The sequence below is a fragment of the Ascaphus truei genome, chromosome 11 (assembly GCF_040206685.1).
Source record: "Ascaphus truei isolate aAscTru1 chromosome 11, aAscTru1.hap1, whole genome shotgun sequence".
Taxonomy (NCBI): Eukaryota; Metazoa; Chordata; class Amphibia; order Anura; family Ascaphidae; genus Ascaphus; species Ascaphus truei.
In genome coordinates, this window is record NC_134493.1 from 10,052,819 (window position 1) to 10,077,384 (window position 24,566).

The 24,566-nt window shown below is 42.4% G+C and overlaps 2 protein-coding genes across 6 annotated transcripts in view; one reads left to right on the forward strand and one right to left on the reverse strand.

Moving 5' to 3' along the window:
• Nucleotides 1-15,487, reverse strand: part of SNRNP25 (small nuclear ribonucleoprotein U11/U12 subunit 25) — a 51,152-nt gene extending 35,665 nt beyond the window's left edge. The window contains exons 1-4 of one of the 5 annotated variants that reach the window (XR_012787346.1): nucleotides 15,409-15,487; nucleotides 9,693-9,869; nucleotides 6,272-6,362; nucleotides 2,127-2,232 (exon numbers count right to left, since the gene is read on the reverse strand). Coding sequence is in view for 1 of the 5 variants with exons in the window: in XM_075565246.1 (XP_075421361.1) it covers nucleotides 2,127-2,232; nucleotides 6,272-6,362; nucleotides 9,693-9,866 (371 nt within the window). In the remaining 4 variants the exon portion in view is untranslated. Of the gene's footprint in view, nucleotides 1-2,126; nucleotides 2,233-6,271; nucleotides 6,363-9,692; nucleotides 9,870-14,616; nucleotides 14,847-15,408 lie in introns of those variants that run through there. The other 4 variants (XR_012787345.1, XR_012787344.1, XR_012787343.1 and 1 more) reach the window with 4 other exon arrangements.
• POLR3K (RNA polymerase III subunit K) lies at nucleotides 14,787-18,460 on the forward strand. Its single transcript, XM_075565244.1, has 3 exons — nucleotides 14,787-14,951; nucleotides 16,635-16,722; nucleotides 18,013-18,460. Exons 1-3 carry the CDS (start codon nucleotides 14,841-14,843, stop codon nucleotides 18,138-18,140), a joined length of 327 nt encoding a protein of 108 aa, XP_075421359.1. The 5' UTR covers nucleotides 14,787-14,840; the 3' UTR covers nucleotides 18,141-18,460.
• Nucleotides 18,461-24,566: the final 6,106 nt, after the last annotated feature.

Sequence of the window (24,566 nt, forward strand, 5' to 3'; positions counted from 1 at the left end):
CTCCTCCTCCGGCCCCGGCGGCGCTCAGTCAGCGGGACACAGGGAAGGGGAAGCGGAGGTAGGGAGGAGAGAGGCTGAGCAGCGGCTCCTCCTCTCACAGCCGGAGGACTTGCGGGGCTTCCGCCATCTAACTACACCCACACCCGCAGCACCAGAAGCTCTGCGCCAGCCATCTTTGTATACCCATGGCAGCGGACGTGTGGGGTTAATGGCGGCCGTTAGGAGCGGCGGCGATATGTCACAGCGGGTGCGTGGGGGTACGGTGGCCATTAGGAGCGGCGCCAGCGGCGGCCGCCGCATGTCACAGCAGGCATGTGGGGGGGAGGGATGGGGGAGCCGTGACGTCACTTCCGTTTCACATTTCGTCTCCCATCTCTCCCGTTTTACCCCATCAGAATAGGTGCCACTAAAGAATTTCACTTCAATAAGGTTAGTTTGGCAAGATCTATCCTCCATAAATCCATGCTGACTATTACTAATAATACGTTTTCCATCAGGTATTCCTGGATATTATCCCGTATTAAACCTTCAAGTAGCTTCTCACTATTGAAGTCAGGCTTACAGGTCTGTAATTCCCTTGTTGTGATCTAGCTCCCTTTTTAAATATAGGCACCACATCTGCTTTACGCCAATCTTGTGGTACTGAGCCTGTGGAAATGGAGTCCTTGAATATTAAATGTAATGGTTTGGCTATTAGTGCACTTAGCATCTTAAGGACACTTGGATGTATGCCATCGGGGCCAGGTGCCTTATTTACTTTAAATGTATCTCACACACACACACACACTCTGACTGACACACATGGAATTCAGTTACTATAAATATAGAAGTGCAAATAGCTAAAACATGTGTTTTAAGTCAAACTTCTTTGCATTTTGGCACTGATATTGTGTTTCGATTATTAATTAAAAACATCAGCATTACAAATACAATTTCTGTGACAAAACAGTGACAAAAAAACAAAAGAAGTTTCACATAAAATGCGCATGATCGCCACACACACACAACTTTTTTCCATTTCCTCCTCTACCTGTTTATTTAGCCACATTGGTTTGGACTTTTTTCTTTTATACTTATTACCCAAGGAAATACACTGATAAGTGTGCTTTTCTAACAATGTTTTAAAGACTGCCCATGCATAACTTGTTCCTCAGTTATCCAATTGTTCATTAATATGGAGGTTGTGGCTTCCTCCTGCGGCACTATTGTTGCAATTGATTCTTCCTTGGTAAATACAGAAGCAAATAATTTATTTAATACCTCTGCTTTTTCCTTATCTCCCATAATTTGCCTGCCCATCTCACACTGAAAGGGTCCTATATTTTCTTTTCTAATTTTTGGGTGATTTAGGTACTTAAAGAACTTATTAGGGTTGATCTTACTTTCTATTACAATCCCTTTTTCATTTAAAATTTTTGAAAATTTGATTGCCCTTTTGCAACTTTTTTAAAGTGAAACATCTTTAGCGGCACGACCCCCCCCCCCCCTCCCCAGTGATCTGCCAAGCACCCCTGTGTCCCCATGCCTTCGCTGGGGGGCTGCGATAAGGTAAGACTGCTGTTTGCTGTCACTGTGTTGAACAGGAGTTTGCACAGCCCTCTTCCCTCATCTTTATTGGCTCTGACAGCGTGGGTTACGGGTAAAGAATATACTTGATTAACAAGCCCTGCCCCTACTTACCTATTGTAACAATGTATGTTAATGGGTTTTTTTTAATGGTCTTTCGTCCTCCAACCCTATCATACTGCGCTATGGAATATGCTGGCGCGTTATAAACAAATGATAATAATTCTAAGGCCCCTTAGAAATGCAATTAATTGTCATTGAAGACAAATCTTTGCTTTCAGCATGGTTAGATTAGTTTAAGGAAGCCAACTGGATTGTTCAATTTGTAACAAATGGTTGTTTTTTGCCCAGCTTTATGCGATTGTAACTTTAAGCATATTTAAGTCCAGGAGTTGTAAAGGAATATTAACCCTTCTATTGCAGCTAGGGTTATTTAGGAAGTGCTCACTATACCTCTACGCACACAATTGCAGCACACAATATACAAGCACACACAACGCAATCATTTTCACTTAACATTTTGCAAAGTCATTTTTAGAGTATTGAACGGGATATCTTACCAGCTAATGTGCTGTATTCCACCTTCACGCTGCTGCTTTAGCTGAACAAATCGTTGAATAGCTCTTTTTAAATCAAGAACTGTAGCATTTTGCACAACGACTACAGCTGAAAGAACAAAAACACTGATTGGGCTAAATATTATAGCTACTTCAACCCAATGATATTCACCATATAAAGGACACTGCAACGCTAAAATAAAAGTGTTTGCGTGTGCGCCACAGCTCCGTCCTCCCATTAAGGGCAGGTTTACGAATGTCTGAGCTTGATCCGACATTAACTGCTATTCACGTCAATGGCAGTTGAAGCTGGATCAGGGTATCGCCCCGACTTGAGTGCATCGCGAGATCTCTTACTTGATCCAGGTTTGTCCTTAAAAACGGGTAAATGCAGCAGGGAAAAGCTCTGGGGTATGCATGTAATGAAGTGGATAGGAAGCAAAAAGTGACATGCCAGGTGTTCATTTTCATGTCCACCCAGAATCCTCGTCTGCTGCTTAAGCACTATCTGTATGACATAGGTTTGGGGGCATGTAAAACACTTACTAATATTTTATCTCTTTCTTTTACACTTAAATCTAAAGCCTATTTTTTACCATCGTAAATATTTTTCAGTCTGAAAAAAAAAAGTTAACGTTGCTTCCCCACAAAATAAACACAACGTGTACATTCTGTATTTAAATGACTGTGCATTATATGTAACAGTGAATCAGAATGGTGCATATTGGGTAATTTGCTTTAAGATACTATAATTGTAAGCCTCTGACTGCCAGAATGTGTAGTGCAATGATTTCCAACAGGGGGTTCGCTCCAAAAAATATGTAATGGCGAATCCTTGGCAGTATAGTGAGTTCCTGAGCCCCCTGTGGGACCTGCGCACTCACTAAGGCCCCAAACTGCATCTTGGTGTGAGTGGTACAGCTGTCACTTACAGGAGCTTCCAAAGTCGCGCCCCACAATGTTTTACATCCACATCGGCGACGCATTGTGGGAACTCCAGCAGTAATTGACAACTATACCACCCCACACCACCCCACACACTGAGGTGAAGTTTGGGCCTTGCTAAACATGTGTTTCCTCCCCTACCCCACAAGTTATACTGCCTGGATTAGACAAACAGTTTTGTTAGCTGATGAGTAGGCAATAAGATTTATTAATGGAACAATAACCAACTGCGCTCAACCCACCTTGAGGCAATCTCTGTGGTATCAAATACGGTACAGAGAAAGAGATGATACAGTGTAAACAATAAATATGAGACAAGTAACGTTTCTATAGTGTAAAAACCAGAAACATACAACAACAAAGTCCAGAAATGTCAAATGTTACGCAAGGTCAAATGCATAAAGCAAAGAAATAACAACCCATGTTCTGATGGGGCAATGTCCTAAAGGTGTCAGCTGCTGTATACGGTGTGCTCATCCAATCAATATAACGCAGCTGAGAAAGAGGCGCCACAGAGAGACACCTCATGGTACAGGACATTTATTATAGTTGAATCAAGCACATAAATAAACGAATTGACTGGTCAGGACGGGGGTTCCCCCGCAACACTAGTGGTCTGATGCACACTCCTGCGGACCCCTATCTCTCTGCTCTCCTCAGAGGAAGTTCCCCTCATGATCTGAGGCTTCATGACGCGGCAGGAATAATATTTAATGGACAGTTAGCTCAAGCATGAAAAGCACGCTAACACCAGTACCATTTACCATTGGTTCCTGACACTAGAGCCCATGGGTGTGCAAAGGAAAAGAATTAAGGCGCTAATATATTTACTACAGTGTTTATAGTAATTTCTTTGTGAACTATACTTAGAAATGTCATTTTTGCTGAAGCCTAGGTGAAAAGGGGGAATCTCAGTCCCCTATAAAATTGCAAGAAAAAGGAAAACACCCCGGCACATAATTGGGGATCTAATTAGATAAAAGAAGCAATACTGGTAGGACCGAGATTTCTAAAGAAAAATGTATGCAGTTTCAGTCATAAAAATGTAATATAAAAAAACAACAATCTCAATTAAATGAATACTAATATTGGTATTACATTTTGTATACTTAACCTTAGATTTAACTCAATTAAATCCTGAAAGAGTTACCAAATTATAACAATAAAACTTAAGCAACTAAAATTCCAAAGGATTACAAAGGACCATTGGAAGAAATGTGATATTCTATCTCATTATAGGAGATTATGATCCAAAATGTCTTGAATACTACTTGGTCTTGCAGTTGATCAGTGCCTTGCACTATGGCCCAGATAAAAGTTAGAAAGGGTTATTACCTTTCTCATTGTATTTAAGTCACTATAAGAATGCCCCCCTCCTTGGTTAACGTGTGATCTCAGACATTGTGCTGATGTTAGGCTAAGGCCCCGCTCCCTCAGTCAGCGCGCCCGCACTGCATGCAGGCAGCGTGCTGAGAGTCAATTGACCGCTACCTGCGGTCTGTAGGGAGCGGGAGCCGGAGCGGGGGGGGGGGGCGTGGTTTGAGCGGGGGCTCTCGTGCTGTCGTACCCCCCCATCCTCTCCCCCCCGTCGGCCCCTCTCTCACTCCCGGAGCCCCTCGCACTCTGAAGCCAAGAGTCCCAGGGGCGAACAGCACAAAGGGAAGGACATACAGGCACACACACACAGGCACTCATACACACAGCCAAATACACACGGGGGTGGTGGTGGATCGGAGGAGCAGAAGGGAGAAATCGGAGGGGGGGGGGGGGGATCGGAGCAAAGGGGGGAATCGTATTGGCTGCTGGGATCCAATCCGTGATTGGTTCCCGTGCGTGTCACGTGACGCGACACTCGCCGAAACCCCTTGTAGCTCCGGCTGGCTGATGCGTCACAGCACACAGTCAGCCACGCCAGAAGGAGCCAGTGGGGACCTCCAGACTGGAGGAAAGGGGCTGATGGCCCGCTGCCGCGCGCACCGCCGGACCAAAGCCTTATGCACCTTTTGGTGATATATAGAAATGTAGTTGATTATTTCCACTTGGTAGTGTGACTCACCTTCTGAGCGGTATATGCGGGTTTCCTTTTATTAAGGAGGCTACGTTCTTGCGCTGTTTGATTGAAGATATAGTTGTAGCTGGGCTGTTCCTGCTGTTCGTGTAGTGTGTCTGTGGGTTGGTATAACGGCAAAAGAACATACAGGCTTGCCCCGGGGCTCCGCTGCATGGACAGAGAAAGAGAAGATTGCAGTCCTCGCGTCCTCCCGGTGGTGCATTGATGCCTCTCCTGGTCTGGCTCCAGTTGGTAGTCTCACACAGCAGCCCTGCCATCGGCTCCCCAATACTCCGCTCTCTGAACTGGGGGAGTTCACAGCGCGGCCGGTTACAGAGGCCCCGCGCTCTTCCCCACGGCATTTAAATTAAATGCCGGTGGAGGCGTGAAGCCTCTAACTCACTAACCTGCTCTGTGCGGCGATGCAGCGCCATGGCGTCAAATGACGCCGCAGGGTCCTGTGACGTCACTCTTCGCCATGGCAACGCACGTCAAATGACGCGGCGGGGTCACGTGACGTCACATGATCCGCGACATCATTTGACGCCGAGTCATTGGGAGAGGGGGGGGCGCAAACACTGCAGCTCCCGGGCAGGGTGGCGCACCTCAAGAGGTTTGCGCACCCGTCTTATCTAATCAGATCCACAAATATGCGCCAGGGCGTTTTCCCTTTTCTTCCCATGGGTGGGGAACCTCACAAGATCCTGGGTCACATTGAGCCACACAGAGGTCTACTTACAGATACGCATTATCCAACTACTTACACTGAGTGTTATTCATGTGCTTGATCCCACTATAATAAATATACTAACTGCACCGTGAGGTGTCTCTCTGTTGGGCTTCTTTCTTAGATGCCTTATGATAAGATTTATTCATTAGGATTTTGCAGAACAAATATTTTATAGCAGGGGGTGCATAATGTAAAAAAAGGTAGGGAAAAAGTTTCCCTGACATTTTGGAGCCAGTCATGTGATTGCTAACACAATGATCACATGGCCTTCAATCCATGCTGCTCTTAACGGAAGAGGAAGTCATTCTCTTGTGTTCTGTGGCACAGACACGACCAATACCGAGAAAAACACGCACAAGTGCCCCAAGGGTGTTCTCAGAATACCGCAAGGGCGCTATAGTGAACGATATATAAAATACTTACGCATTACATCTCCGTCTCCCTTACATATTTTGACAGTTATTGCCTGACCGAATTCAAGTGCAATTTGGGAATGTATTTCTTCTAATGTAACCTAGATTAAAAAGAAGCAATTAATTCAAATGACAAGAAATTCATAGAGAAAAATGCAGATTAGCAAAGGCAAAAAATGCACTTATTGTATTAGTTAAAAATGTCAGCATACAGTATGACGCAAGCAACAAAAAGTAAGGCCATGACAAAGATGGAGTCTAGCAACATAGAAACGAGTGTTCAGTTTTCCACAAGATTTCAAAAAGTCAGAGTCAGAATGATCTGGAATTATTACTGATAAGATCTAGACGAACAGCTAAGAACCATGTTTACTAAACCATAAGGTACCATAGGGCCATTCACTTGAGACAAGCTGTAAATCAAGATTATAGTGGAATGCAGGAGTGTGTATGGTGAACAAAAGTTGCTCATGTTCACATGTTGGGTGACGATTGTATGGTCTAATAGTGAACAAGGTTCTGGAATGAAAGGTGCACAATGTGATCTTTTGTAGCAAACATGTGAGGCACTTTTTGGACGTGGATTCACTTGCTTTTTTCTAGCTCACAGAACGCAGCTACTGACGCCGTGTTTATTGTCTCCATATTTACTGCTGCCTGTCTGCTACAACAAAGAAATGAGCTAGAAACCAACAGCAAGAATCTGTCCTGTGCCTTTGTGAAATAGTCACTGTGGTTGCTATTTATCTCTAATAAGAGAAATACATCTGCTACGCAACACAAAGTGCTCAAATATTATACAGCGCCCAACTATATGTTCTCCTTTCATTTAGAGTAGAAGGGAGGAAGGTGCACTCACATACTCGGCGGAAATCTGCCAAGGGTGCTCAGAAAACCCGGATAGTGTGGGGTATAACATGTAGACTATTAAAAAAACAACGGACAACTCCAGTGGACTTTGAAAATATTTTAAAATGTGTTTGGGAACACGGATCGATGTTTCAGTCCTATCGTGCACCTTTGTCTTTTAATTTAGAACACCACACTGTAGTGCCATGCATATGATTTGAACCATGGTAGCTTGGATACTAGTCACCATACAATATATAATAGAACTTTTTAAAGGAGTAATCCATGCCGGTAATTTTTTTAATTTTTTAATTCTTTATATTTTTTTTATATAGCGTTAAAGCAGGGGTCTCTGGAGCTGAACCCCATTCATTTGAGGTCCGAGGACCCCCTACTTCCCGAGATACCTCTGAAATAAGTGCCAGTAACCGCTTCCGCTGTTCAAGCAGAGCTTTAAAGTTTAAAGCTCCCGGATCACAAGGGCCAATAGGAAGCCACAACAATGACGTCACGGCTTCCTATTGGCCAACAGGGCCCGAGATCTTTAAACAGCGGACATATTCTCAACCCTGGTAGCCGAGGAGAGCTGCTGCTACCGGCACCTAATTTGGAGGTATCTCCAGAAGCAGGGGGTCCCTGGAGCTGAAATGAACGTGGTTCCGCTCTGGAAGCCCTACGTCAATCCTTTATTAAAATTTTTTAAATCTACTTGACTTCTGTAGGGGGTTTTGAGAGCCTGGGAGATTTGCTCCTAGTTGCTCTCCTCTTCATGCAGTCAATGCTGCTCATGTCTTTCTTGTTTGTGTAATTGCCTTGCACCTCCAAGAAGAAGCAGACCCCGATAGTGGTACCATGTGGAAAACAGGTTACATTATAAGTATGTACCTGTTGAAATCTTTTCACTTGTTTTTAATCTTTTCTTGTGGTAAAGATAACAGGAGTGGCGCTCTCAAACAACCATCAGTGTAAATGATGTGTATAAAACAAATACATGCATGACCGTGTGGTCAAAACACAAAGACCACTACTCCCACAAAGTGGTGGATATTGGAAGTGATATATTAAAAAGGGAAAAATATATTATTTTGAGTCCTCCACTCAACTTTCAATGAGGAACAGTTCTCCCGTTCCTCAGATGCAGTATTCCAGAAGAGATCAGGGAGCGGGAACATCAACAAATGTAAAGGAAACAAAAATAGACCATAGAGTAGTAATGTCTAAAATAGTGGTACCGTGTTAAGAGGAACCTCCAAAAGTTATACTCACATTCTAGTGAGAATCAAATAGACATATCACAATCTGTGGCAAATGCTGTCAGGCAGTAAAATGATGTGGATTATCTCGGGGAGAAAAGAACACCGCAAGATATATGCAATAAACGTTATATATTAATAAACATAAGCCTCTCGAATGCACACATACAATGTGGCAGTTCTTTTGGGCATATATCAATAAAAACAGATCTCACCGCGGATGTGACGCCAATTGGGCAGCTGTTTGGATGCCGGCTGGTGTTGCTTCCGGTAGCGGCCAGTCGGAAACCACGTCAGCCTTAGCAGAAGTTCCTTCCCCAATCGGATGCTTCTCTCTCAGGGACTCTACACATTTCGCTTTGGCAAAAGCTTCATCAGGAACTCCTGCTAAGCCTGACTTGTTCCAAGCGGCTGCTACCGGAAGCAGCACCTGCCGGCATCCAAACAGCTGACCCCATCTGCGTCACGTCGGCGGTGAGATCTCTGATCCAGAGTATCTGGTTTTATTGCTATATGCCCCAAAAAACTGCCACTTTGTAAGTGTGCATACGAAAGGCTTATGTTTAATAATATATAAAGTTTATTATATATAGAAGTGCCGACGGTTATTCTAACACAAATCAGAGGAATTCGCCAAAAAGACCCAGGTACATGCTGGGTCTAGTTTAAGGCATTTCTGCATTGACTAATGGCCCATCAGATTAACAGCGGGGGTCCGTGACTGAATGGGACTGCCATGGACCCCTGCTGTGTTAATCCGATGAGTCATTAGTCAATGCAGAAATGCCTTAAACTAGCCAGGTTACACCCAGCAAGCTTTAGAATACTTGTTGTCTCGTCTGTGTATGTTGCGCGATGTTGTACTTTTCTCTCTTCTCAAGATAATACACATCATTCATCTGCATTCGCCACAGATTGTGATATGTCTATTTGATTCTCACTAGAATGTGAGTATAACTTTTGGAGGTTCCTCTTAACACTTTACCACTATTTAAGACATTACTACTCTATGGTCTATTTCTGTTTCCTTTACATTTTTGATGTCCCCGCTCCCTCATCTCTTCTGGAATATTTAATCTTTTCTTGTCAAAACCAGTAAAAACTTTTGAATTTCATATGTGGATTCTGGGTGCTTTTGCTGTTTTTTTTCTACATTATAAGTACCCCTTGCACATGTGTGTGATCATACATACATCACTGGATTGTCATTCTGACATTAGTAGAACCTGAAACTAAATGCTAAACACCGGTCTAAGCTGTTCAAATAACACATTTACAACAAACAGCTTCAAAATCAGGAGTTTAAAAGAAAGAATGACGTTGTTTTACCTGAATAGGTAAGTCACAGAGCAAAGGGTCCTGCACTATCATTGCCAGACCTTCCTGGAATATGTCCACAGCTTCTGCATGTGGTAACTCTTCGTCAGCATCTTCCAGTTTTAATTCAGCAGAAAGATCCTCTTCTATTTCATTTTCAGACACAACTTCATTTTTCACATCCATTTCCTAACAATAAAAATAAATAAATACTTCATCATTATAACATCTTACTGGAAGACATGTAGCACATAACAATTATATTATTCATATCCAAAACGAAAAGAACTATGGTGCAAAAAACCCAGAACATAGTGCAACTCGTCTTAAAAATATAATATCCGCATAATATCCACTACTGAGAAGTATTGCACTCACAAAACAGTATATTGTATTCAGATCTGGTTGCATTGGGAGTCGCAAAGAGGAGGCGGAAGAAATATCCAGAAGTCCATAAAGCTAGGGTGACCAGACATCCCGTTTTTGGGGCACTGATCCGGGTCCCGATTATTTTCTCCGGCGCTCGCTGACCGCGACTGCGCATGTGCACGACGGCTGTCAAGCGCCCATTGTGCATGCGCGGCTGGCAAGCGCTGATCACGCAAGCGCACGAGTGGCTGGCAAGAACTGATCGTGGAGGCCAGCAAGCGCCCACTGCCCATGCGTGGTCGGCAAGTTGTCAGCCGCTCGTGCACATGCAAGATGGGTGCTTGCTGCTCGTGCATGCACGAAATTTGGCCCGGGGAAAATATGGCCACCCTACATAAAGCTAACCTATCCATCAGAATACAAGGTGTAAGGACTAACGTGCGGTGTTTGCGTGGGTTCTTGCGGGCTCTGCGGCGCGTGGCTTCTGTTGCTGGCGCTTCACGGGCTCAAAGCCTCTCCTTTAGATGACATGCACCCCCTTGTGATATATTGAAATATAAAATGGAACCCCTATAAAAACCTAATTCACTGAAAGATACAAAAAAGCAAACTGCTCAATTTTAAAGGTTTACTATTGTCCGTGTAGCACCAAATCAATTGTTTTTATAGAGGCACATTTTCCTGTTCCCCAAAACTTTAAATGTAACCCTTTTGTCCCTGTAGAGAACTGCAACACGTTGCACTACAATGTAATTCAAGTCCCTCTAGCCGCAGCGTCCACGGTTAGTACGCGCGGCATGAACAAAAGGCCGTGCCTCAATGAGGGGGCGACAGTGCGGCCGATTTCCTGCGCAAAAAATAATTTGATTTTGTCGTGCGACGTCCGGGTCACGTGAGTGGTTCAGCCAATGAGAGCAAACCAGCTCCGTGACGTCACGGGACCGCCTCCGCCACACCTCCCCATGGTGTCTCCCCCGAGGCCTAGCATCGCCTCGGCCTTAAAAGTGTTAGAAGCACGAATCAGAAAAAAGAGGAGAGTTACACAAAAAGAGAAGGGTGATTAATTGAAAGGGGACATTAATGTAATGTATGGCTCTCATTGCATTTCAAAAGCGGTTTCAAAACCTGCAATGAGTTTACAAATACATGGAAATATATATATATATATATATATATATATATATATATATATATATATATATATATCTATATATATGTAGAGGTATCAGTACCGTGTTAGCCGAGCTTCAATAATCAAAAAATAAATAGATGATACCGTTCTGTGGCTAACGAAATGCTTTTATTTGTGCGAGCTTTCGAGATACACTGATCTCTTCACACATCCACACTGGGGAAGGAACAGCACAGATAACATTCCAAGAGACACTGTTTTTAAGTTATCCTTGCTTCATTCATTGTAACATCGCCGGAAGAAGAGATCAGTGTATCTCGAAAGCTCGCACAAATAAAAGCATTTCGTTAGCCACAGAACGGTATCATCTATTTATTTTTTGATTATCTATCTATCTATATATATATATATATATATATATATATATATATATATATATATATATATATATATATAGATATATATAGATATATATATCTATATATAGATATATATATCTATATATAGATATATATATCTATATATATCTATATATATATATATATATATATATATATATATATATATATATATATATATATATATAGAATCCACAGAAGCAGCCGGCACTCCACTTGCAAGTAGAAAAAATTGGGTGCTTGTCCCATAAAGCAATAATAAACCATACGATACCGTTTGAAGCACGAGATCAGGAGACAGCACTCTGGTAAGTTTGATCACAAGTTTTTGTATTGAAAAAGACACATTAACCGACGTTTCGGTCTCCCAGTGGGACCTTTCTCAAGGTTGGTGTCCCACTGGGGTACCGAAACGTCGGTTAATGTGTCTTTTTCAATACAAAAACTTGTGATCAAACTTACCAGAGTGCTGTCTCCTAATCTCATGCTTCAAACGGTATCGTATGGTATATATATATATATATCTATATATATATAGATATATATATGGTATAGTGGAATTATACAGCGGTGCGCAAACTGGGGGGTGCAAGATTATTGTGGGAGGGGCGCAGGCTGCGTGCAGCGAAACCTGGTGAAGGGCAGAGCTGTGCAAGGGCGGCAAAGAAGCTCAAGTTCCGTGCTGCTATTTCTCTGTGCTGTCTGCCTGCTGCGGGGCGGGGCCTTCCCGGCACACAGACAACCCCTCATGCTCCTGTCTGTTTCCCCACCGGAGAATGCTTCGTACTTCCCCCTCCAGGTGAAAGTGTACGCCGGCGGGCAGGCTAAGAAGCTGTGCGCGGGCTGCCGAACAGGATAGTGCAGGTGGCGGCCACGTGATGGTGTGTGTGCACACGCGCGGGGGCTTCGGAGGTACGGGGGAGGAGCACACCCCAGCACTGTGATGTCAAACACCCCTCCTTCCGGTGTCTGCCCTGCAATAGCGCTATGTTCCTGCTCTCCTCCGCTGGAAACCTGCTTCGCTGCGATCCTCTGCAAGTGAGAGGGTCGGCGGCCACTATATCAATCATACTATGAATGTACAAAAATAATTTTAAAAAAAAAGTGAAAACACAACATTGAAAACGGAAAAAAAGAAATAAATAATACATAATACTGTAGGTAGGTGTGTGGATGACACTGGGGACAGCAAGACAAAGAGCAAGGAGAATAAAAAGGCAAATGGAAAAAGGAAAAAAGAGAGGGGAAGGGAGGGTCGGTAGCATAGAGGTGGATGAATGCCCCCCCCCCCCAAAAGGATTGCCTTTGTGCACGTACGCTCTCCCAAGCTTGGCGCTTGGGGAGACAAACAAAATTGACTTTGAAGCGCGCTCAGCAGCAGTCAATACACACACAGCCACACACAAAAATTGCCCCCTCTCTCCCCCCCCCCCCCCCCCCCCGATCGTGCTTGCAAATTTTATGCAGGACACCCTGTGCTCAGGCTTGGAGAGTTGGTGATGTCACCGCTCTCAGCGGCAGCGTGGACGCAGCCTAATTTTGCAAGCGCAAGCTGTTGAAATATGTAAGTATTTAGACATTTGTATTTACATTGTATACCGTTTAATAAAGGTTTTTTTTTCATGTAATTTTGATTACATCAGGCAGGAGGGGCCTGAGAAATTTCATGGATGAAAAAGGGGGCTCGGCATAAAAAGTTTGCTCACCCCTGGTGTAAAAATTATATATATAATATAAGACCCACCTTAAGACACACTTGCTTAAAGAAGCATATGAATAGCACTGTGGATATTCTGAACACATGGCACATAAAGCTTGGCCCCCTGCAGATGCACTTACCAGAACTCCCTCCTACTGTCTCTGTACGTTCTCCCTACCTACCAATTAGACTGTAAGCTCCTCGGAGCAGGGACTCCTCTTCCTTAATGTCTAAAGCATTTATTCCCATGATCTGTTATTTATATTATCTGTTATTTATTGGATTACCACATGTATTACTGCTGTGAAGCGCTATGTACATTAATGGCGCTATATAAATAAAGATATACAATACAATATATATATATATATATATATATATACAGTGGTCGACAAATCACCAAAAAATCTACTCGCCACCTAGTACCAAACGTGTGCTGCTTGGGCCAATAGGCGCTCGCCACGATGTTAAATCCACTCGCCTGGGGCTTGCAAATGTATAGGTTTGTCGACGTGTGTGTGTGTGTGTGTGTGTGTGTGTGTGCGCACGCACGCACGCACGCACACACACACGCACACACACACACACACACACACACTAGTGATGTCCACTGATGGTTACATCAAGCTCCAGTAAGCCGTTTTTATGGACTGCTGTATTAGGATTTGTAGTTGATCGCACTCACACCGAGGGTGCAAGGCCATTCTATTGAGGCAAACGTGGTGTAAACCCGAGTTGAGATAGGCAGGGGGGTGGGGGGCACGGTCCTTCAGGGGAAGGCACTGGCTCATGGATTGTGTGGGTCTGCGTTTATCTTTGCATATTCAGTACAGGTATGTGCATGTCCATAGTATGTGTTTATATCATTGTGCATGTGAGTGTGCCTGTATGTGAGTGTGCCTGTATGTGAGTGTGCCTGTATGTGAGTGTGCCTGTATGTGAGTGTGCCTGTATGTGAGTGTGCCTGTATGTGAGTGTGCCTGTGTATGAGTGTGCCTGTATGTGAGTGTGCCTGTATGTGAGTGTGCCTGTGTATGAGTGTGTCTGTATGTGAGTGTGCCTGTGTATGAGTGTTCCTGTATATGAGTGTGCCTGTATGTGAGTGTGCCTGTATGTGAGTGTGCCTGTATGTGAGTGTGCCTGTATGTGAGTGTGTCTGTATATGAGTGTGCCTGTATATGAGTGTTCCTGTATATGTGTGCCTGTGTCTCTGCACATCAGCATGTAGTGAATGTATGCTGTGACTTGGGCTGGCTGGGTCAGCAGCTCTAACTGGCAAAGGACACCATTGAGCCGTTACAATGCGTTGCAAAGCCCATGGTAACCAAAGGGTTTCACCTCTCTCAGTCACACGTTGCAGTCCGGACACCCTCCTCCTGGTTAGCATAGAACGGGGTGTAGGTGCTCCCAGTGATAACCTGGCAACAGACGGGCTGGTGGCGCACTCTCACCGGACACAGACACGGACACTCGTTTCCACTCAACGTGCAGGAAGTACGAGCTGGCGGAAGTGCGTCAGTGCGAGCTGGCGGAAGTGCCTATGGGTGGCTGCTTGGTCAGACATGCTGCTGTTCTGCCCGACCTGCGGCAATGTGCTGATTGTGGAAGAGGGGCAGAAGTGTTACAGGTTCGCGTGCAATACCTGCCCCTACGTGCACAACATAACCCGGAAGGTACAGCGCTGGCGCCATGCCCACGCTGCTCCCCACGCTGCCCCCTGTGTGTCTCACCTTGCTACCTGCGCGCCATGCCCACGCTGCTCCCCACGCTGCCCCCTGTGTGTCTCACCCTGCTACCTGCGCGCCTCCCACGCGGCCCCCCACACGCTGCTCCCTGCGCGCCTCCCACGCTGCCCCGTGTGTCTCGCCCTGCTACCTGCGCGCCTCCCACGCTGCTCCCCACGCTGCCCCGTGTGTCTCGCCCTGCTACCTGCGCGCCTCCCACGCTGCAGCACATTGGCTACGCTTCAGTGCTCTGTTTCTCGCAGCAATGTTCAAATCTTATGCTATGTACTGGTTTAACCCCTTAGCGGTGTGTCTGGCAGGGAAGGGGTCACATTCCCAGTGATTTGTTGTACATGTGGTTGGCAAGGTCCAACTCTTCAATGATGTGTTTCTGGCACTGACTCACATGTTATGTGATGCTATGTTAGGCCAGGTCCATTGTGCCTTCGCCTGTGCGGAGGCGCGCAAGGCCGTGACGTCACCCGCTTGAAGCCGGTGCGTTTTTCGGCCATGATACACGTGCTGCTGTTTGTGGGCGTGTCTAGAGGCGTGCCAGTGACATCACGTAGCTGGTTCACCCTCGTTGGGTGAACCGCTCACGTGACCGGCATGTCGCACCAAGAAATCAGTTTGAACTGATTTCTTGCGCAACACGCACAGGCGCGAACACTTCCTTAGGCTACGGTCCCAGTCATCACTGTGACACGCAGGTCCGGCGGGGGGCGGGCGGGGGGCGGGGGGCGGGCGGGGGGGGGGGGGGGCGCGTGCACAGCACTAACCGCTAACCGCGATCTGCGGTCTTTTTAGGAGAGAGGGAGCTTGCAACGGGAGGGGGCGTGGTTGGGGATTTGAGGGGGCGTGGCCATCACGTCACGCGGCTGGTTCGCCCTCATTGGGTGGGGCGGGGGCGTGGCCACGTCTCCGTCGCAAGGTCTAAACTCAATTTCATTGAGTTGTAAAAAAAAACCTTGCAGTAGGGCGCAGCTGCACCTTCAGCGGGAAGGTGACTACTCGGCCCAGCCCCATTGAGGGGCGGTGCTTACACACACGCCGCGCCGTGCGCTGTGGCAGTTACTGGGACCGCAGCCTTAAGGTGGTCTGTTTGCTCAGCGTGCGCATTGTCTGCGGTACCATGGCCCCAGCCTAACTTATGTCAGCTCTTAGCATGCCTAATGCTTTGGTGTGGTCACTAAAATTATAGATTCAGGAATGTAAAAGACTATGCTACTCATTTGTTTAACAGAGGCCACAATACAGTGGAGTATATGTATTAGGGCAAAGATGGAGTTATTCTAGGAGTGGAAATTAAATTAACTTGGTTTTATTTATTTGATCTGGTGCAGTTATTTTGCCCCAGAATTGCACCACTCTGCCTTGGCATATATGGCATTATTTACTTGAGTCCTCCGGCTACAAAAACAAGTGCAGAAACAGCACCATATTTATTAAATAAAAGGGAACCTGTTCAAATCAATGAAAGTTTTTTTTTGATCAATATGGTGCAGTTCTTTTGCACTGGTATTGCCCATGTTAAGCAGGGACAATTTAGTAAATAACCATCGTAGACTTGAATGTGTTTTAGAAAATGTCATAGTTAAAATTGTTTATAATTCACTTTTTTCTCTCTCCAAGGTAACTAGTAGAAAATACCCCAAACTTAAAGAAGTTGATGATGTATTAGGAGGCTCTACAGCATGGGAAAATGTTGATTCAACAGCAGGTTAGTAGTACATTCTTGGGATTAATGGTAGTACAAAAAAACATCTTATTTTTGCTTTCTTTATATGCTTCTGTTGGAAGATACAGCTTCCCCTTTCTCTGTCCTCTCTTTACCTTTCCTTTATTTGCATGTTATTCACTGATGTGACAGCTGTATCATTTGGCTTATTGGATGTGCAAGAAACACCATAATTTAGCAAATGCATATTCTGTATTTTCTGACACACTGTATATGAATAGATATAATATTTTGCAGCCTGCCATTAATAACATGCATTGCACGTGAATGCTAATCGGAAAAAGAGAGAATTTTGATGGTTCATCACTGGGCCTAGTCTTCCCATTTTCATGTCTGCTGTAAAACCAGAGACCCTTTTTGACATGTTGTTTTCTTCTGTATTTAGGACAGCCTTATGTCGATTGCAGGCATTTTAAAATGTTTTTAATGTATTGGCCTCTACCATCTCTTTGTAGGCTATCCCACAAATACACCGCAACTTTTCCATGTAGAAGTACTTCCTCACATTTTCACTTGCCTGCAACCCACCAGCTTCAGAGCATAACCTTTTGTTTTAGCACTTTTCTTTGCAGTACGCTTGCCTCCTGTACTTTGTTGTAACCCTTTTGTGTATTGCTAAGTTTCAATTGTATCCTCCCTCCTCCAAGCTGTACACATACGGTTCTGCAGTTTTCAGGATGAGTTTAATGGCGTAGCCCTTTGCACAATACAGTACTCTACTTCCAGAACACCAAGTGAATGGCAGATTTCCCACAAGGACATCTTTATATTTTTGAACATATTTGTATATGTATTAAATTAAAGACTCTGATGTACAAGGGACAGCTCCAATCTACTATATACTTTTAATGCTATACCATTAAAATTGCACAAAGTGACTGTCCACAAAAGATGCACAAGTCCCCTCTCTGTGCTAGATGTACAATAGAGGAGGAGGGCACCACATACTTTCCTCTGTAAATATTTATTATAGCCATAGAGTATAGTACTTTATGGCTATAATAAATCTTTGCTGAAGCAAGTCCATGGTGCCCTTCTCTTCTATTGCATATCCAGATATAATATGGGCCTCTAGGGGAGGGGGGAAGAGACCCTTTGAATTGGAGCACCGGCAACACTTTTTTGTTTGGATATAATTCCATGGAGTGTCTAGGAGAAAATCACCTCTTATATTAGATCCTATAGCTCACACAATTGGTTTGTTTCAGTAGTATAATATGTCAGTTGTCTTTATTTCATTTTCAATGGAACTGTCTTTTTTCATATTTGCAGAAAAGTGTCCCAAATGTGAGCACCCACGTGCGTATTTCATGCAGATCCAGACCAGATCAGCTGATGAACCAATGACTACATTTTATAAGTGTTGCAATGCACAGTGTGGACACAGATGGAGAGATTAGCATACATTTTTTATATGTATGTATGTAATTCACAAACCTGTAACACTACTATGGTAAATCAATGTGTTGCATGATTCAGTTTATATTTTTTATGAAAAATGAATGACCAAATAAACATTATTTTGGTTTCTTTTGCTAAAGATACATGTTTGTTATTACATGTAATTGTATAAGTTATTAGTAATATTGTATACCTTGTATTTCATAATATTTTTGTGTGTTGGGTTATGTACCTCTTACAAAAGGGGAATTTGATTATGTATGGAAAAGTTACAGCAGTGATTCATACATGCATAAATAAATTGCCATGTACAAAGCAACTTCTGGATATCCGTTATTGTGTGTAGTATTCTAACAAAAGGACCACAAAAAAATAATCCTGCAAGTTTTAAATTGAGCCTTTTTTTTTCTACATTTTCTTTCTGCATGAATTGAGCAGCTATGCCCAATACACATAAAGTTACGCACTCCGTGCATATTTATTAGAACGTATTTCATATAATATTTCCCCTTTGTAATTGAGAAAGCATTTATGGATTTTGTTTAAGAACAATGTAGAAGTAATAAATGTCTCATTTGAAATAAATATAAAAAAGTGTAAACCAATGTGGTTAAATAAACAGGTAGGGAAGGAAATGGACAAGAAGAGGAAGGCGTTTAGATTATTTAAGTCAGAAAGTCAGGAGACATTGTATCAGAATTATAAGCAATGTAACTAACAAAAATTGCAAAATGGCAATTGGATCAGAAAAAATGCTAAATGAAAAAAACATGATGAAATGTTTTATTTTAGTGTGAGATGGACAGGCAAATTATTGGAGATAAGGAAAAAGCAGAGGTATTTAACTAAATTCTTTGTCTCTAATTACCATGGAGGTGTCCGTTGCAAAAATATTGCAACAGGAGGATACCACAACTGCATAGGTGGCTTGATAAAATTAAGGAAAATAAAGCAGCTGGCCCCAACTGCATGCATCCAACGTTTTTAATAGCCAAGCCATTATATTTAATAGTATGGGACTCCATTTACACAAAACACAGAACCCCAGTAAGCTCTTTTTGGGAACCCCTGAGCCCCCACAAAATATATATATGTATATGTGTCAAAATGGAGTGCTATTGAGCGTGGCATATGTATACAACAGACGACAGAGAAGCCCAATGCTACATCCAACATGACAGAAACACACAGTAAAATACTTATATATTCTCTTGAAGTAGGGTCATTTAGTTTAACCCTTTGGCCAAAGCGTTGTAATTCTCATTTACCTCTATTAGGAGGGAGAAAGACCACAGTGAGTCTATATCCAGCAGAATGAGGCACTTGCAAACTCCATTTACACAGGCACAGTACCACAAGATTGGCATAAAGTACATGTGCCTATTCTTAAAAAGGGACCTAGATAACTTGGCCTGTAAGCCGGACATCAATTTATTGCACTACGAAACTCAGTACTAGAGCGTATATAATGGGGAAGCTACTTGAAGGTTTAGTATGTGTTAATATTCAGGAATACCTAATGAATAACAAAATTATTAGTAATAGTCAGCATGGATGTATGAAGGATAGATCATGCCAAACTAACCTTATTTGTTTCTTTGAGGAGGTAAGTAGGAATTTAGATCAGGGTAATGCAGTTGATGTAAGCTACTTAGATTTTTGCAAAGGCTTTTGATACGGTTCCACATGAGATTGGTGTACAAAATAAAGCAAATTGGTCTTGGTTCAAATATTTGCTCCTGAATTGAAAACTGGTTGAAGGATAGACAACATAGAGTTGTCATAAATGGAACTTTTTCAGTTTCGGCTTAAGTTGTAAATGGAGCACTTGGGCAGGTAAATGGCAGATGAGGTTTAATACAGATAAGTGTAAGTTTATGCATTTGGGAGATACGAATAAACAAGCGATTTATAAATTAGGAGAATCCTTGATGGAGAAGGATTTAGGAGTGCTTGTAGACAGTAGACTTGGCAATAGTGCCCAAAGTCATGCAGTAGCTATAAAAGGCAAACAAGATCTCATCTTGCATTAACCGGGCAAGGCATGGAAAGGGAGTAAGGCTCTGTATTAAGCATTAGTAAGACCACACCTTTAATATGGAGTAGAGTTTTGGGCACTACTCCATAAAAAATACATTATGGAACTAGAAAAAGACAGACACCAAATGTACTGTATAAAGGGGGTGAAAAAATATGATTTATGAGGGAAAAACTAGCTAAATTAGATTTGTTTACTTTAGAAAAGAGGTGACTAAGAGGGTGTCATGATAATGAGATATATTTTAATTCATATGGTGCTTCAAGGGTTAATGAAGGTACGGTTTGGGTTTAAAAATACAATATATTGGGTTTGGCAGGTCAAGACATTTCCTGGGTCTGTATGGAGCTTCAAAGAGAAATTGAGGGGGAGGGGTCTGTCACAGATGGCCCACTCATGGTGACGTGTTGTGTAGAAGGTCATAAACGCTAACCAGAAATGATACTGTCATCCTCAAAGAAATCTATATGTGAATAATTACTGTTGCGTTCCAGAGAGAGGTGACACGCAGGGTTTGCTTTCATTAAAGGACTTAATGAAAAATGAGAATGTTGTGTGACGTCGTCTACCGTACATACTAAGAGTTACATGTGTGTGTTTGTGGCACAAAGTGGCATGTACTGAGACCACACACTGCATGAGTAAGAGGTGCCAAGGACAGATATCCATGTGTCACTCAAATTTAGGATTAAGACAGTTGTGATTAGTCTCGTTGCGTCCATAATGATCGCCTGAATCTATTGATGTCGCTCACGTGTGTAAATATTAGAGAAGGGACGTTATATGTGCGGTTATATACCGAGGCACAATTTAAACGTAGTTTGTAGCAGTTTTTTTTCTCTGTTGTAAAACTGTCAATCTAACGGCTGATTTACGACAAAGGTGGGTTTATGTTTTTTCAATGGGGGAAAAAATAATACAGAAGTCTGAGCCAGGATTATAAGATTGAGAAAGAGACCACTGAGTCTCCACTAGTGCTCAAACCACAGCACCCAAACAAAGTCAATGCAATTAATCTTGAAAGAGAAAAAGAGCTAAGCTAAGAGTACACCTTTTAAAAAAAAGTTCTAAAAAAACAAAAACCTGAACGGGAAAAATCTTTTTCAAATAAATCTATTCTGAAGAATAAAACCAGTGACATGTCTAGTATGTCAGAAACTTCAGATCATGATACTCGTGTCCATTCAGTTTCCTTTCATTCACGCGAACATGATTTAGAGCGAGACGATGATAGTGATTCCGGTCAGCACAGATATCAATTGAGGTCTTATGAAGATGTCGGTCATCCTGCGCCCTCCAAGGGATTCTATCTCTGCAGTTTTCCAGACAAAAAACGACAAAAGACTAGACGGTCCATCAGGAAAACCACCAAAGAGGATAAAATTGTTGTAGATACAGAGGACAATGTCATTAATATTTCTGGAATTGAATTAACCCAGGCTCAAATTAGCCTACTCAATAAAGGTTTAAACTGCGCTCCAGATGATAATTTTAAAATCTTTGATACATTTATTAATGTACAAAAATTCGTTGAAAGCTATGTTTTAAAAAAAAATTCTGATAAAGAGCTCTCTAACGAATCTTTGACTCTACAACACCAATTAACCATTGATGACACAGTCAGTGTTGAGAATGTTCATGCACTACATACTTTCAAAGACGTGTACCTTAAATGACTTAGAATCCATGCTAGATGAACAGGATCCATTTTTAGGAGATTTATGTTTAGACACATATGTTGGGAAGAAGGACTCTGGATTTAAACAAAGGTCTATTTTTACACCTAATTATGTAAAAGGTACACATCTCAAAACTTTTGAGAAATTAGAGGAACAAGATTTGTATGCTTTGGCTAGAGACCACACAAATAGATTTTTCACCAATACAAATTTCACAGCTGATGAGTGGAGCACCATGGCATCCCTCCAGAATAACACCTCTATAGTCATCAAAAATGCTGACAAAAGGGGTGCTGTGGTGTTACTACATGCAGATGCATATAGGGAGGAAGCATTGCGTCAGCTGAATGATATTACATCATGTATGTCTCAGTGGCAATCCCACAAACACATTCTCTAATGAAATGGAAGATTTATTGCAGCTGGGTAAGATGTTATATGTCCTGAGTGATAAAGAATATAAATGTCTATCAGTACAGTACCCTGTTATACCCATATATCACCATCTCCCAAAGATCTATAAATCCCTTGATAGGCCCCCATGGCACATAGAGATCACATTATCTTCTATCAGAGATATATTGACGATCTCATCCTCATCTGGGATGGGGATGGGACGCCTATTATCATTTATCACTGGATTAAATACTAACTCGTTCAATATTAAGTTCACTCATTTATTTCACCATTACCATATACACTATTTAGATTTATTATTATATATTGGTACTGATTCACAGGGGCAAGCTGATCTGTACATCAAAGATAATAGCAGAAATACCTATTTAAGAACTGAGAGTGGGCATCCACCTGCTCTCCTAAAAGGAATTGCTAAAGGGCAAGTCTTAAGACTAAAAAGATGGTGTTCTGACCAAGATTCATATGAGATTCAGGCACGGGACCTTATCTCCAGATTCATTGCCAGAGGATATAATAGATCAGATTTGGAACTTGCGTTTCAACATGCCAACCAGGTCAGCAGATCTGATTTGTTAACTAAGAAAAATAAAAAACAGTGGCGTAGAAGTAAGTATTACCACGGTGCAGATTTAACCATGGCTAAGAATTCACCATTATTCATTACCCAATATAATCGTCAAGCAAGTTAAAATAAACAATAATAAAAAAATATTGGGACATATTGAAACTGGACAATGTCCTGGGTATCGCAGGGTCCCCGATTTGTCTTTACTAAGGCCAAGATTATAGGTTCTAGGATTTCTCCCAGTCTTTTTGATTCCAGGAAGACTGTTTCGAATTTTAATATACCTAAGGGTTCATTTAAGTGTGGAAAGTGTTCTATATGTTCCTATATGCATCAGGTTAAAACTATCAAAAATATTAATACCAACCAGACACTCAGGATTCAGTCTTTCCTTAACTGCAATATTTCGTACGTTGTATATCTAATTCGCAGTGTATGTGGTAAGGGTTATGTTGGCCAAACTATTTGACCTCAGAGACTTAAAATATTAGAACATCTTAGGTCCATTAGACACAATGATTTGAGATTCCTGTGGCTCGTCATTGGACGCAGTGTCCCTTGGGCAACCCACATACATTTAATAATAATAATAATAATAGCATGTTCTTGTATAGCGCTGCTAATTGTACGCAGCGCTTTACAGAGACATTTTGCAGGCACAGGTCCCTGCCATGCAGAGCTTACAATCTATGTGTTTGGTGCCTGAGGCACAGGGAGATAAAGTGACTTGCCCAAGGTCACAAGGAGCCGACACTGGGAATTGAACCAGTCAGTGTCGTTACTCACTGAGCCTCTCCTCCCATTTACATGTTGTGCTTTAGAACATGTTCCCCCACATATTAGAGGAGGTAACAGGATTGCCCAATTTAATCGAAGGGAAATGTTTTGGATTGTCTCATTAAGAACATTTTCTCCTGAAGGTATAAACCAAGACTGGGAATTACATCATTTCTTGTAAAAGTTTTTTATATATTGTGTTTGATCATGTTGTTTCTCAATCATCAAACATCAATGTATTAATTTATTTATAGTCTAATATGTATTATAGTTTATTTCTATATATACTGAGATTAACTTTAGACATATTTAATCTCAGGTGATACTGATTTATTTATAGATTTACTCTATTCTAGTTGTTTTGGTTCTACCAATTTTTCCTTTATGGTTGTTTCATGTTGTATTATATAGTACAATTCCTTCACTCAGTATAAAGGCTAATAATGATTGTATATTTTTATTTATCATATGTTAGGCTCTTTTTCAAATTTTCAATTTTTCATGTTTTTGAGTTACAGGTGATGTCTTCTTATTTGCTTTTAACCTTTTGATGATTTTTTGTTTATGTATTGCATTTATGTACCTTTTTCTTATACCGTTTTATTATGTAATTTGCTTGTATATTATCTAAATGTATTTATTTCAGTGGTTGGCTCGGGGATTCCCTCCTCCCTTCAGTTCCGCCCCTCCAGCTTTTGTTTACCATCCTGGTACTCTAGTGAGCCTCGCTTGGATTGGCGGAGAGGACGTGACACTAGGGGTGGGGCATTTTGCCGAGCTATATCCAGGAAGTAACTAGTCAAGTGTTTCACTCTTTGACAAAGCGCTGTAAGAGCGCGAAACATGTTAGAGGAACACTTTGTCCTCACCTGTATGTTCATGTGTGCCACATTCATGGATTAAAAACCTTGTCCACGGCATTTTATCGCTTGGTCCCCGCTTTTTG

What these genes read in the sequence shown, in the direction of transcription:
- POLR3K (XM_075565244.1), top strand. Translation starts at nt 14,841, where the DNA reads ATGCTGCTGTTCTGCCCGACCTGCGGCAATGTGCTGATTGTGGAAGAG. An exon ending in TGCACAACATAACCCGGAAG is followed by an intron (nt 14,952 to 16,634) that starts GTACAGCGCTGG and finishes TCTCTCTCCAAG; the next exon opens with GTAACTAGTAGAAAATACCC. An exon ending in AAATGTTGATTCAACAGCAG is followed by an intron (nt 16,723 to 18,012) that starts GTTAGTAGTACA and finishes TCATATTTGCAG; the next exon opens with AAAAGTGTCCCAAATGTGAG.